This window comes from Anser cygnoides, chromosome 1 (genome assembly GCF_040182565.1).
Source record: "Anser cygnoides isolate HZ-2024a breed goose chromosome 1, Taihu_goose_T2T_genome, whole genome shotgun sequence".
Lineage (NCBI taxonomy): Eukaryota > Metazoa > Chordata > Aves > Anseriformes > Anatidae > Anser > Anser cygnoides.
This window is the reverse complement of record NC_089873.1, coordinates 64,567,789-64,583,271: the sequence shown is the minus strand read 5'-3', so window position 1 is coordinate 64,583,271 and position 15,483 is coordinate 64,567,789. Positions and strand designations below refer to the sequence as shown.

The 15,483-nt window shown below is 41.2% G+C and overlaps 1 protein-coding gene across 2 annotated transcripts in view; it reads right to left on the bottom strand.

Moving 5' to 3' along the window:
• Positions 1 to 15,483, bottom strand: part of DENND5B (DENN domain containing 5B) — a 110,286-nt gene that overhangs the window by 55,169 nt on the left and 39,634 nt on the right. The window contains exons 2-3 of one of the 2 annotated variants that reach the window (XM_066998487.1): positions 11,040 to 11,105; positions 4,282 to 4,391 (exon numbers count right to left, since the gene is read on the bottom strand). In XM_066998487.1, the coding sequence (XP_066854588.1) occupies positions 4,282 to 4,391; positions 11,040 to 11,105 (176 nt within the window). The remainder of the gene's footprint in view (positions 1 to 4,281; positions 4,392 to 11,039; positions 11,106 to 15,483) is intronic. The other variant, XM_066998494.1, reaches the window with a different exon arrangement.

The following is a 15,483-nucleotide window of genomic DNA, read 5'->3' as shown; positions in this document are numbered from 1 at the left end:
CTAGTAGACAAATATCACAAAGGCTCTGAACTTCCACTCAACTGAGTGCCTCCCCTAATGTCTTATCCTGACCAGGAGTGATTTCTTCTGATGGCAGAAAAGGTCAAGAGAAGTAATAACGTGTGTTCTACCATATCCCACCCTGAACTTCACCAGTGCACCTTGCACAGACCACTCAACAGCTGATAAAGCTGCTACCAGCCCTGCTGGCATTCAGACAGGTGTTCCAGACCCACTTCACAGCGTGCTAGCAAACCCTTTAAGTCACCTAGGACAGATCCCATGTATTCTAAAAGGTAATGTAAAGGGTAATAAGTGGCCTGGGGTTGGTAGAAAGATTTAATTCAATTGATGGTTCTGCTGACATAAGCCATGTAATTGCACCTTGAACCGTTTTTAACAACATCCACATTTTCATACAAAAAACTTATAGTTTTTACTGAGGCATTAACAGCAGTACCAAAATCCTTCAATAAAGAAGTAAAAAACCTTTGTTTTACACTTTATTTATTCTGCACAATAAATATCTCAACTCCATTTTTCAGCAGACTTGCTTAATAAAATTCTATTTCTAGAACGTGGACTTCCAGCAGTGTCTATAGCCTTATCAAATCTGATCAGTCTGAAATCACAGGTTTTGATCTCAGCTCAAATTTTCTTCGCTTTACAAAAAGAATAAATTCTTGGGTAAGCAAATTATATGTACTGGTGCATTCCGGAAAGGATAAGCACCAAGAAGGTTCACACTAACTGAAACAATTTCGGAAGGCTGTGTTAAATAAATTTCCTCTGAGTCTTACATATTATTCCTTCCTCCCTTATATGCCCATTGCATGCTCACAAAGGGACCCATCTACTAAGTTTCCACCATAGCCCAGCATGTGCAGAATATCAATATTTTAAAGCCCCTGCCTGCGAACCCTCGCAAAGAGACTGCTGGGTTCGACCTCGAACAAGGCATGGGAATAGGCAGAGGAAAAAACAAGATGGGAGAGCACTGAGGCAGGGAAATGACCAAGAGCCTCTTACGCTGCAAAGATCAAAGGGAAGGGCCAATGATCATTTTTCAGCGATGCAGCGAGCTTCATGTTTGCAGCTAATGCATGAAAACTTTCATCTTAGTGCCTTGGTCATCAATGACTCCATCACGTCTTGTGTTTGCCACATGCACCACAGGGGAGCGTTAGGGAAAAGCAGCTTTGGAGGTGCTGGGGGTTTGAAAGCTCTGTGTCCTGGTAAAGCTGGCTGATGGGTACTAAAAAGGCAGTCAGTCGTCTTTACCGCATCTGTGTACAACCACAGAAAACTATCCAAGATTACTGATCAAAGGATAAGATCTTGGTTTTCAGAGCACTTTACTATTTACAAGAATATTTAAACATATCTACCAGTGGGAAAATGTGGAATTAAATCATACTTGCAATAAGGCTTATAATCAACACGGTTTGTAAAAACAAAAGGAAGCTGCACAAAGCAGGACAAAAAGACATCAATTAATCAATACCCCCATCTCTACAAGTGATGAGGAGATGCTTTTTTTTTTCCCCAAACACAGGTGCAGGACACGCACACTGTAATCCCTCCCTCCTGCCAGCCATCACCAGATTCAGATGTTTCTAAACCAAAGGCTCCCCCTGGTCCACTGCCATCAGCATGGGTTCACATCGTCTCTGTTAGATCCTCTATTTCACATTTTGAGCCCCTCTATATTTTTCACTCTCACAATGTGCTGTGGCAGTGAGTATTGCATCTAGCCTGTGTGTGGGTGAGGGATGCTTTTCTTTTTAAAACCTGCTCCTTCAAATTATGCCGAGTAATCTTTAATTGTTTTATTTCAGTACATGAAATTCTAAACGGACAATGCTTCCTTGGACTCCAGGAATATATGCAATTATTTACATACCTTGATGAACCAGAGGACTAAAATTGGGAGTATTATTTCCTAAAAAAATCACTTTCCTTCTGTACAGAGACATTCAGCTTGGTATGACAGATGACTTGCAGAATGGCCACAGAAGATAGTACATGACATTAGGCAGGGACAACCACTGAAAGCAGTGGGGGGAAGAAATATTTCCCTATTAAACAGAACTCTGCATACGTTGAAAGGGAGAGAAAACATGACTCGTAGGCAGAGTGATTTCTTAGGACTTCAGGGGGTTACTTTTAAAGCGACAGGATGGTTTCAGAAGGCAATTGAAATTCCCTAGGCATCCAACAGTGCTGAGTTCTCACAAGTTAACCTTCAAGGATTTATGCATTTTCTTCTCTGAGGAAAATTGCTTCTGGAAACTCACATAAAGCAAACACATAGGCAGAACTAATACGGCAAGGCAAGATCAGAAAGGCCAATAATTGCCTCAAGGGACTCTGTGGAGGTGGATATTACTTTAAATGATGTTTCAGATCAAAACAATAAAGAAGTTTTCCAAAAGATGATTTAAAAGACCATTAAATACTGCTGCTGTTAGTAAATGTCTTTTTTTTTTCTTTCCTCCAAAGACATTGCAAATGAAAGATGTGTTCTTTAGCTATTTGATTTCAGCTGAATGCAACTCGTTCAATTATTTTATTTTAATAGGTCTCTTGCTGGTTTTGGTATTCCATTTTTGTCTGATAATATGATCACAATTCATGAATACTAGACATTTTCAAATGCAATGTGAGGGACAGATAATGCAGCAATTCCAGTTATTGCCTCTTTCTGTCATATTCCTGCTGCACACCCCCATCACTCCGCCTCTTCTGAACACCCCTAATTCGGAGGCAGAACTAAAAAGCAGAAGTAGCCTCCGTAGTTAAGTTATTACCCTCTTAACTGTGCTTGTCAAGCATCGTTCTGATCCTTCTGTGCCTATTATATACACAAAGCAATGTGGAGACCAACCCAACTATTGCACCATCTCCATCAGCACACATTTGGAAGCAGAAAACAGAAATTCCCAGCTGTCAGCGGGCAGGGTGACTGATACTGGCATCAGGCTCATCTCTGCCTTTCTGTGCGTGACTGCAGTACCACATTATCAGCTCTCAGTGTCATTACTACCTCCAGCTCCTGTGTTTTCATATTGGATATTTGGCACAATGCTAAAAAATAAGATAAATTCAGCAGTAAGGGAGATGATCTTTGGAGATATCCAGACCTTCATGATTGCAGGGAAATTTCAAATTGTGAACTAAATGTAATTCAGGCTGCATTTCCAAAAGCCATTTTATTGTGTTTTTTTTATTTTTTTTTTAATGTGTTTCCCATGTCTCCGTCAGGCTGAGGGCCATGAGATTCTCCTGATCTCATCTCTGAATTATAAGCAGAGGTTAGCTCTGATTTGCAGTAGCTTGTATGCAGTCCTACCTTCCTCAAGTGTGAGGCACATCTGAACTAGATTGGGAGGAAGGGGCTCCTTAATTTTCTAATTTTGAGTTAGACCCAACAGGTAGTTTTGAAGATTGCTAGAATTGGTAATACTACTTTAATGATATTATTACAATTGTTTACTTTTAAATTACAAAACAAATAGCTTTTTCTGTGCTAGAAAGCTTATCTTAAATGACAATAGTCTGTTGCCTTTGTCAGGAGCCATTCATAACAAACACTCTGGTGATTTTGGAAACATCCTTTGAATATCAACTTTTTGGGAAAGTTTCCAGTGGTCTTTTAATTCTCAATGCCCCTATAGAAATTTCCAGAAGCTGTTTTCTCCTCCCTTGCCCAGTCATGAGACTTAGCCAGAAAGACAGACTTGCAAATTCAGCTGAGAAGAAAGAGAGGTACAGGGGATACATTGGTGTAGCGGTGCCATTAAAAGTGATCACCTAACAGAAGCTGTGGTTTAGGCAAGTTCAACCTCCTGAGTAAAAAAGATACCTTGTGACACACAGCATCAAGATTTTTGTTGTACTCAAAAATTTCACATAGATATTAGTCTCTCAAGAATTCCTGTATTTGCCTCCTTCCCATCTGATGTGTATCCTGGGTGACTGCACCCTCCTCAGTCAGTCACTGAGATAGTGGTTAGACTCGTTTCATCACATAGCATATTTAATTAGAAGTTGTGAGGTAAATACATCATCTTATTTTTGTTTTGCTTGAAAGCATTGTGTATTTTCACAATACCTCTTCCTCTGCAGCAGTTCAACCAGCATGCATATTGGGTGCATTTAGTCCCAGCAGAAGCTCCCTGTGCACCATATCACAAGCACTGGTTGTAAACAACCCAGGAATCATTTTAGAGTTGAAGTTGTCACGAAACAACAGCTCGAAAAAGGAATTTCTCTACCTACCATGTTGACAGCATCCTGGTCAAAGGGGTTCCACTCAATGTTCTGAGGATAATGGGCCAAAACCTTGGACTTGAAGGTTCTTCTTAAGGGACTCTGGTCAAAATTCTCTCCTGCAACAAGTGAAAAAATAATGTCATAACAGTGAGCCTTCAGAGCTGGCCTGGGCAGCCTTCTTTCACTTCATTATTTATTTATTTAGGTGAAATCTGAAGTGCATTTTCCCAATAGATGTACCACTTCTGAAAGAAAATCAGAGAAGATGCACATTCAGCCTAACCTTAACCTCCTTCCCTTAAAAATCTTAGCACAGTTGCAATACAGCTTCCAGCTTTTCTGCATGAAAACTTATTGTTAAGAGAAAAAATACTGCTGGAGTTTTATGGAAAAAGACCCTGTAATCAACTGAATCTCCCTATTTCTCTGTAGCTTTAGTAGTGAGATAGGGCTTTACTTAGATGCTGAAAGAGCACTCTATCTCAAGTTTGTAAGAAATGGCCAATAAAAAGTACGAACACCTCTCAGCTATTACAAATTATTTAAGAATTCATTATAGATTATGTTTTATATCCCAAGTTCTGCATGAACATTAAACTTTTATTTTTTCTATGTCAAATTTCAAGGACAGATGCTTTCCACACAGAGAAGAAGAAGAATGAAATTAGACTTCAAGCAGAAACACATCCAATTATCAGCACACAATGAGTGTACTTCAAAGGGATATTGCCAGTGGAGTTTCTATCATTGGAAATTCTACAGTATGCAACACAGTGATCAAAAGAGCAAGTACTTAAAAACTGGTGAATTTTACTAACATATACTGCCTTCCTTGCCCAGGTGGTAGGTTACTAATTTAAGGCTTCTTGCTTTAAAGACTAACAGGTGGGACTTTCCTCTCAGTTCCTTTTTCACCTAAGAGAGGAGAAAGGGATGAAGGCCCTAAGTTCAAAATGTTAGATGCTAAAGATGTCCAAAGCTTACTCTGCACTCAGAGGCTGCCTTTGAGACTTCTTAGTGTCACTTAGATACTTTTAAAAATATATCGTTACTGAAATAGAATTTAATTTCATTTCTTTAAAAATACAAATATTTTACTCTCTTCTTTTTTCAAGTGTAAAGAGAAATATATTTTTTCTTAGAGGAGAAATTATTTTGGATGAAAAACTATTTGATTACTTGGCAACCTGTAAAAGCAAGACCCTGTTCCTGCAGAAACGAGTCCCTAACCTCACTAACCCTTCTCTCAAGGCAAAGTGGACTGTGGGAATATAATTGGTGGCTGTTGAGCTCCATATGACAGTGCAACATTTACACAGCTAATAGCCTCTAAGTGATGTTGCAAAATTCATAGCTGAGCGGTTACCCTAAGGTTACCGAGGCCTCAGGCATTTAGCACATGCCCTTTGCTCCTTGCAAATCACAGGCTACACAATCATTTGGCTCACAGTGGACTATTTTATTACTTTTTATACAGGAAACCTATGAATCAGTATTAGTACGTGGAAATTTCTGTACAAACTGATACTTGCAAACAGAGCTTCTCAGGCTTTCCCTTGCAGAGCTTAGGATCTGCAAATAGTTGAAGGGAACGTGTAAGAGAAATACACAGTTGCAATTCATGAGGCAATAATTATCCCGGCAAAGTTTTATGAGGGTTGTAAACCATTTGCTGTATAAAATACTGCCTTTAAAAACCCCACTACATGGATTTATTTTTTTTCCAGAGGGAGGAAATTAAAAAAGTTAATGAGATTAATGAGTGCATAGAAACCCTTAACACATCCCGAATGCAGAAGGCAGAGCCCACGCTGCAGCGACACATTCTCTTTGCTGCCCTGTCATAGCAGCATTATTTGCATGCAGCCAGGTGGAGGAAGAGGAGGCAAAGGTCAGGCATTTCTTACACCAAAGCCAGCCTTCTGCCGGGTCACATGTGGTCGGGCAGAAACTCCTTGAGATGCGTGACTCAGCTGTACTGGGGCTACACCTTGCCCTGCTGTAAAAGCTGCCCTGCCAGGCGAGCTCCAGAGCTAGCTCTGCCTCCGGCTCGGCTTCGCTGCATGCAAAGAATGGGTTTCGAATCTCTTCCTTCCAAAGACATCTTTGTGATTTTAAGGATATGGGTATTTTTATACATTGCTCATTTTTAACGTGACTTAGGGCATGTTTCTGCATTTTTTTTTCTAGCACTGTTTCACTTTATTTTGGTGGATAAATGTAGGGGAAAAAATAAGCTTCTACAAAGATATTTAGTGCCTGGGAGGAGAAAAGTTCCAAGACGATGCAGTGTTGTGTATTTCCTGGGGCAGGAGAAACTGCAAATGGAAAGATGTGAGGAGCTCTGGCAGGGGAATCCAGCCTCCTTCTCAAATTGCTCAAGGCAACCCCAAAAATCCAGCAAAAGTGCATGCATCATAGAAATGAAATAAACTGGAGGTTTCAGCTAAACTGGGTCAAATTAAAAGACATGTCAATGTTTAGCTCACTAGTTCATCACATTTTCCATGCAGGACAAGACTTGCTGCTAGCTTCTACGGTATTCTAGAGCATAAACTTTGCAAAGATCCTCTTCCTGCTGTTACAAGGCTGAAAATGAATGAAGTAGACAAAAAAAACATAGAGTATTTCTCTATTATATACGTCAGTAGAATAACCTCTTATTTTGGTCCAGAAATTCTTTGCTGAAGCACTAGAGTAAAAGATACAATGCTATCCACCGATTCTTGAAGTTGCATAGATAAAAACCCCAACAAGGAAAGCCAGCAAAAGTTCTGTGTCCAGTTATGCACCTAAGCATATTTGGCAACATTTTTCTTCATACTATCAAAGAGTAATTAAAGTGCTTGCTTATCCAAATAAATATGCATGAGGTTATTTCCTAATTAGATCTTCAATCTCCCTCGCATCCGACGTTGTTTACCTTACAGCTGTGAATTAGCAGCAAGGCAGGCATTTGATGCTAAATTCATTTGGGTGCTTCTGCTGAAACTTTGAAGAGCACGTGGACAACTTGGTTAAGCTCTCCGCTGTTAACAGAAAGTGACCACTGCAGTCCACGTTTCTTTAAAGGTTCCCTTTTTCATGACTAAAAATGTTAGTGAAGTAACCTAATTGATGATAATTGGACAACCGGTGAGGTTCAGACAGCTCACAGGCTGAACCCGTTGCAGGTTCTTGGTGGGGCAGTTTTCTCATCCACGTTGTACAGGTGTTGCAAAAACATCTTTTGCTTGAAAAATAAGCCACAGTCAAGAACCAGCTGGCTAATTAGTCAATTATTAGCACCTGACTGCAAATGGAAGTCCAGTAGAATTGCACAGTAAGGACATGACTTACTTTTCCCAATACTTGTGCTCATACAGAGGTACCAGAGAAATCGGGGCAGGCTCTGCCCAGGCTCCCTGCTTGTGGGGCACGCTCAGGAAGGCCCCACTTCCAGCACACCTACATCGTGTGGCACCTTGGGGACGCGGCCCTGCGCCCTTAGACTGAGTGCGACACAAAATCACCTGGCTTTCACCTAAATGGGTTCCACGTGTGCACAGGAACAGAACACTGGGCACTTGGATTGGTGGCCCTCTACAAGTTGGGCAATCGCGTTTGTGTTGGAGGAGAGGGCAGCTGCTGCATGGTGCCTGCATCCACCTCACATTTAAGGGCGCTCTGACAGGAGAGCAGCACTGGTGGGCTGTGGAAGCACATCAGGCCGCTCAGAGAGCTCTGCAGGGTGTACCTGGAAGGCTTCTGTACAGGAAAATACTCTCCTCTCCCAGTCTGGTGGCTCCTTTACTAACCCCACTGGATAAAGCTGTACTTATTTCCACGACAGACCAAAAATTACATCACCGGGGATATATGACTGGGGAAGCCCTTGACTTTTTTCTTTTCTTGTTATTGAACATCTTTTGTCTCACTTTCTCTATAAACCTCCCTGCCTATCTGACAGGCAATACTCTAGTGTCATCTGGAGGAACTGGAAAAGAACAAGGTGCATTTGCCAGTAGGCCACGGTAAATGTGATAAACTGAGGGTTTCAATCAGCTTTGGGAGATAACCAATAATTTATATGCTACTGCAAACACTTGTACCGTTGTTTAGATGTCAGACATGTCTAAAACATTCTGTTTGTGAAGCATAAGCATTATTTAAAAAAATTTAGCTTTCCAAAAACAGCAGTAACAGTTTTCTAGTAGGCTGACAATGTGGATTCATTTTACCCAGGAAAGTAAATGGCACAAATAACTTACCTTTGTAGAGTCTCAGGGTTTGCATTTTACTAGTACAGTTTTTGTTTTTTTAATTTAAATTGATCAAATACACACAAAGCACGATTTTCTCAATCAGTGAACACAAGACAGAAGAAAAGAGCCAACAAAGCACACCAGAGGGAATCAATCGGTTATTAGTTTGAAGGGACACAACACTGCACCCTCCATACAAAGCTGCCCCCGGGAAGCCAGACAGGGTAAACTTTCGAAGGAGACAGATAATTTTGGACAGAAACAGTAGAAGGGTTTGACAGAGAGCAGCCCCCATGTCAGAGTGAAGTGCCGTCGTGTGGCCAGACCACCAGACAGCACCTGGCTCTTAGCCACACGAGATGAGAGGCGTGGACCATGACGCCCAGCACCACGCTGACAAGGAGGAGACCCATAGGGAGCAAAACCTTCTTGGCAAACATGGGAAGGGACCTGGGCTGAAAGGTACGTTATAGGATCTATTCTCACCCTCCTCAGCTCCGAACTGAGGAGGCATATGTGGCAAACAATTTTTTTTTTTTTTAGCTGTTACTGTAGGCAAACAGTGAATTTTCATTATATCTACTATACTCTTAAATGCTTGCTTGCTAGCTTCCAAAAGAGGATTAGCAAGGTACATTAAAAATGAAGCAAGTATCAAATGCAAATTGAATCCATATTCTAAAATATTAATGGCCAGATAACAGTACTGTGAATACAGACAGTAACACTGTATTTGATGTGTGGGACACATTCATGCAAACAGCACTTCTTGTAGGGTAAGCTCACTTCCAGAGCCAAGTCAAAAGTTGCCTTTGAGTAGAATCCTTCCAATTTCTGGGTATTTTAAAAAAAACAACCCATTCAAATATTTTTCAAAATTGTGTAAAATGTGTCAGGCTTAAGTTCAGTTTCAAGTGGATACCACATCTTATGCAATGGTACTTTTAAAAAAGCCTGTGCTTTCCCTTAAAGACACTCATTTTTATAGGGCATTTATTTTCAAAATAAAAGTAAATGCTGAAGCACTGGATGCTAGATCAAGAAAAATTGTGCTAATGTCATTTCAAAGTGAGAAGATTTCTCAAAATTAGAAAATAAGCATCTTTATGTTTCAGGTGAAGGATGAAATTACTAGGGAAATGCAGCTGTAGTTGTGAGGTTGTCAGTCATGATAGCTTTCATATGAGTGATCATATTTAAAAATTTAGTGATGTTAAGGTTTCAAATAGATCTGTATTAATTATCACAGCTACAGAGGCATACAAAAATACATACTAAATAGGCAAAGGCATCCTCTACCCACACCCTCTGGTCCAGGGAATGCCAACTATCTGCCGGTCCTTACAGGCTCTGGAACGTAGACAGGAATGTTTGTGACTACCAAAATAAAAATATCTTTTATTCCTTTAGAGGAACGTACTGGGAACATGAATGTGTACAGTTCTGTGTATCATGGTCACAACCTCTTTGATAGCTATTTCTAATTAAAAGCATTCAGCTATGTTATTTCCCTGCAGGCTGAACTTTATTAAGCTTATTGGATAACTGTGTGAGCCTGCATGAGAAGCTAGAAATACACAGTACTAAAGTGGGGACAACATGGAGACAGGAATAATGCTTGGCTGTTGATTGCTGGGTTCAGGAACTGGTTACTTTGAGCAGCACACAAATCGAGCTCTGCTGCACCTTTCACCAAGGCAGCAGTAGTTAGCTACTCAGTATTCAAGGACATGAACTCAAAGGCATCATCTCCTACCACATATGCTCATAATCTTATGGTGGAAGAGGGGAGGACTGGGACAGGACAGAATAAACAGTTTTTGTTCCAAAATTTTAAAGTCTGAGTTTATTCAGCAGGAAACTGTTATTTATAAGATGGTGGTGGCTTTACCTATCTGTTTTGGAGTGAGGGTGTGAGCAGGATCTAACCTACCTAGTAAAACTCCTGCGTATCAGTATTTAGAGGAATTGATGGGTCATATTTAAGCTGGAAGGCATAGAAGGTTGTGTACTCTATCTGTAAGACTGTGCGTGTGTGTAAAGACCTCCCTAATATTGCTATTTAACTCAAGAATACGAAAGATGCTTCCTTCAAGTTTCGAATACCTCTCAGTCCCTGTAGCAGAAATTGGTGGATCTGGACCTTCCAGTATCCTTTGTCTACAAATGTAGACAACTAAGCCTAGCTGGAGTTCTTGCTAAGCATCCTCTAATACAGCTTCACACAAGATTTTTTGGTCTTTATCAAGCACCCACAAGATCTAGCCTATTGTATATCCACTAATACACCTGACACCACCAGTGGCATTTCTTTGGAGAAGGGAAGTACATCTGCCAAGAGAGCTTCAAGGAAAAGAATAAAATTTACCAGATATTGATTTAAGTGAGGTAAAAGAGTGAAAAAGTCCAAGGTTTTTGTTTCTAAACTCTCACCCTTAATTTGATTCAAGGGGAACTGGAAGATGGAAATAAAGAGACACAGAGGACCTGATTATTGCTTTGTCCTTAACCCCTGTTTACCTGAGGCTTTGTTTGCAGTATCTGAGCTCTTGCCATGGAGATCTGCTTCTAGCCATTTGCACAAGACTACGCAACATAACAAACAGAAATAAAAAAGCACGTATGAACAACATGAAAAGATATACAAATGTACTGGGGAAAGGGAGGGGGGAAAAAAAAGGTGAAACAAGCTGTTGAACACATTGACAGACATTGTAGAAACGCTTGTCAAAATTAGTAACAAGATTAAACTCTAAGTACTTCAAACAGCATGCTGCCATATAGTTTCCCTATTACAAAATCTGCTTTGTTCATATATTAAGCCATTCCAGAGCCTGGGAAAAGAATGTTATTTAACCATCGTTGAACTCAAAACAAGAAGCTTTCTTCAGTATATTACTATTAGCTATGTTGTTACCCCTTCAATACTGTACTGGATGTTATTTTCAGGACTTTATTTAAAGTTATCTATTACAAGACAGATATGATGAATAGAACTATTAGGGTGGTTTTTAGGTAAAGTTTTGAAGAAGTGAACTCTATGTTTATAACTTGGATGAACAATTTTAATCTCTTCCAGTAACAGATCCGCCAACAAGTGCTCGTAATGACAAATGGAAAACTGTCCTTCTACCACGTCTAACTGAGGTTTCTCCAACCATTTTGCTCATCTCCTACAGAAAAACAAGAATCTTTTCACAGACACCACCGTGTTCCTTCGTCAAGCAAAGTCCCATTCTTAGACTTCACAAAGGGAATACGAAATCCTCCTCAATTTATTTATTTTTTTTATAATCCTGGAGCATATATTAAAGCTGCAATACCATTGACCTCTCTGCTCATTCCGTTTCTAGGTGTAAATTCAAAGTGATTTCCGCTGCTGCCTCACACTTGAGCTGTTAATCCAGGCACAAGTTCAAAGGACCCAGATAACTCTGTCAAGCCTGTATTTTCTGGAAAGGCAGCCCTCTGCAGAGGGCATAGGAAAAAAGTAAATAAATAAAACCAATAAATAGATGGGGATTTGTATTTCAGGATTTTTTTTGTTTCTTTAGGAGACACCTGAAGATAACCCACATTCACATCTGCAGGATGATGTTTTTCCACTCCAGGTGTCTTAAGCTATTCTGTTCCACTTTTGAGCTGTTTGAACCAAAAAGTTACATAAATATTTAAATTACAGGAAATAAAACCAGCAAATGCCTACTGATTTTCTGGAAACACACTGTCAGAGCACGTTTTTAAGATCCTGTCACAGAACAGCATAAAAAGCACATCTAGTTTTGACACAGGGTCACAAATCAGCTTCTGCTACGAGCAAGACTCCGAGCTCTCCTGGTCAACAGCCCTAAGCCAAAGCTGGTGACTCCCCTTGCTCTGCCCCATACCCACAAAGCCTCGACAGCCACTCTGACACGCTGCCCTCACAGCTCTCCCCAAAAGCCCTTTCCAAAACTGTCATTCACTGGGAATTTGGCACTGAGCTTCCACAGACTTGGCCACCACCTCTGTGATAGGAACAGTGAAGAGGAAAGACGGAACAACTCGTGAAGGGACGCACAGCCAGAAGTGCAGGGCAGGTTCTGGTTTTGCTCTGTATTTTGACCGTTTTTATCCATCACTCAGGTAACTGCTCACAGAAGGTTCCTGCACCAGGAGATCACTGACAACAGTGATGCAAGCAAGAGCTACAGACACCACTGCACAGTCTAATTATTTATACAGCCAGAAGGGAAACGGAGTGTGGCTATTGCCACAAAACAGTTACACTTTGAATAGGCTCAATATTTCAGTGATCCTTTTGAAAAGGAGATCTCTTCATCTAAGTAAGAGTCATTGCGCAAATCTAAATAAAGAGAAAAAGGGTAAAAACTAGCAGCAGTTCAGTTTGCCACCATCCCTTTGGTCTGGTCTTGATTAAGATCCTTACTATCTGCCTACAGAGTAACATTAGACAGCACCAGACTGTCGGCTTCTTAAAATAGCCCCGGCCCCAGCTGCCAGCAGACCAAAGACATCCCGCACCACCAGAGAACTGGGAGAATTACACATTTTGCATGAATTACAGTTTGCAGAAAATTGCCTCATAATCTGTCAAATCCAAAACGTCACGGCTTATGTTATGTCAGCTGGGGGGATTTTGGGGTGCAGTTAAATAAACACGCGTCGGGGCGCAGTGCTCCTACACGATTACCTCGGTGTCTGCTCCCAGATTAGCAGAAAACAGCAGACCCAGGTATTACATTGGACTATACTCCTAAATACAGTTACCTAAGCTCAGACCTTTATTTTAGATCCTCTTTGTCTATCCTGTTTATATACAGCTAGAGGCAGAATTACTTTTTTTCGTTTTCTTCATTTTTATGCTCAAATTGGCTGTTCATTTTAAACACTTGATATGGAGCGAACAACCATTTGTACTGATCAAGAAAGCAATCTGAGCAATAATTTGAAGTTCATTTAAGTTTCACACATCATCATTCTTAAACTGCCTGCGAGCTTTCTGGTTAGTTACAGAGAAGTGAGTAATGCACACAACCACAGGAAACCAAAGGGTTTCACAGAATTGTGGAATCACGGAATAGCCTGCGTTGGAAGGGACCCACAAGGATCATCGAGTCCAGCTCCTGCAGTGCATCCCTCACTTCCAGGAGAATGCTCATGATGAACAAAAGATGCTCAAGCAACAGCAAGAGACCAGCTCGGATCTCTAAACACAAGCGGATGTCAAAGCCAGGCCTGTGAGGGGATTCCTGGCTTTGCAGGCACAGAAGCATCTGCCCACTGGCTCGGGCCAAGGAAAAGGCATTTCAGATGCCATCACATCCTCTGAGAAGTTTGGACAGCCCCCTGCTCAGCACGACCCGCATTTCCCACTCCTCATTTCACATGGTTGCTTCTCTCCATGGATTGAATGCAGGGTGAGGAAACCAGTCGGGCCTTTTACACAGGCCTCCCTTCGTGCTTGCACCTTCCACTCATTTACAGGGCAGGATCAAGTTCAAACATAACCAATTTCTGTGTAAAACATGACAACGCATTCTCAGATTGGTTTTGGAAACACAGATGCACAAAACCCGCTTTCAGTTGGAAAGAATCTAAAAGCAGATTTTGTCCTCTGCTCCACCGGGACAGAGGCAGCAGAGGGCCTTGTCTCAAGGTCTGCTTTGTTTCACTTGGTATTTCTGGAGATAAGAAAAGGGAAAAACACAACCCAAATTTGTCATCTTAAAAATCCCTGTACCATTACTGTCAAGGTTTGTGTGCAAGAATTTGGGAAAAGAAGGGGAATTTTCCAGTAAACTTTGCTTTGGGGATTTTTTAGTACAAGTCATGTTTATTTTATTTTTAATTACAGCACACTGGATTAACTTCTAAATCAGGCTGTATTAGGATAGGTTTAAGATATTTTTTAAATCACCTGATCACCCACCAGTACTTGTCCCCTGTTACCCAGCAGGGTACAAGTTTCAGGTGTTTTCTCACCCGGAGTCAGCAGCAGTTTCACAAAAGCTGTATTTACACAGCAGCAGAGGGCGAATACCTCCACAATAACACCTTCTGCCACAGTAATTAAGCTCGGCTTGCAAATCAGTACAAGAAAAGAAAGAAGCTTAATTTGTCCTGCACCGCTTTCAGCACTAATCAACACTGACAGAAGCGGAGCGCCACGATGCCTGTCCTGCAGGTCCGACAGTCAGCTATGCACTCGTTGGGTTTTTGCTTTTCAGCATCTTTCTTCTTACCCATCTCACACGGCACGAGGCCTTGGTTTTCTGGACATAGCACCATTACACTGGGCAACAGGCATTGCTGTTTTAAAGGAAGTCTTTACCTTCTGACGTCGCCCAAAGCCATCCCTGGACGTGCTAAGCCACAAAAAAAAGACCCAAAGCACATAGTTCCTTATCTTATTTTTTCCAGTTGGCCACACAGAACCCACCCTGTGAAACCTGGGCTTTCACATCCATCCCTGCTGTGCAGCCTGTGGTGGTCAGAAGGAAGTTACCCCTGGCTTCTGGACAAGATTTGTCTGCTTCAACTTCTTCCATTCTCCCAGACATCTGAGACACTTGGAGGTGTCTCTGAAAGTCCATCCCTGCTTACTTGGTGTGCTGAGTTACTTTTCTTCACGGCCTTTACAAGCAACGTGTTACAGCAAGGCAATGCTCATCTGTCAAAGGCCACAGCTACCAAGCTTTAGGAAAGCTTAGTTACGTTTTTGATGGGAAGGGGTTCCAGCAGAGAAATATCTTTGCTTCTTGTAATCAGGACAGCTCTTTCACTGGCATGAAGTGGAAACACTCCCTTGTGTAGCACAGACTGGCCTTGTTTAGGGGATTTGAGAAACTCTTGTTTAAGCTGCTGCCAACAGATAATTGTCCTTACAACAGTTTCCTAGAGCCTGTCCTCCATCAGTTCTCAACAACTGAATCTTTTTAGAAAGAGACAAAGACTTTCCACA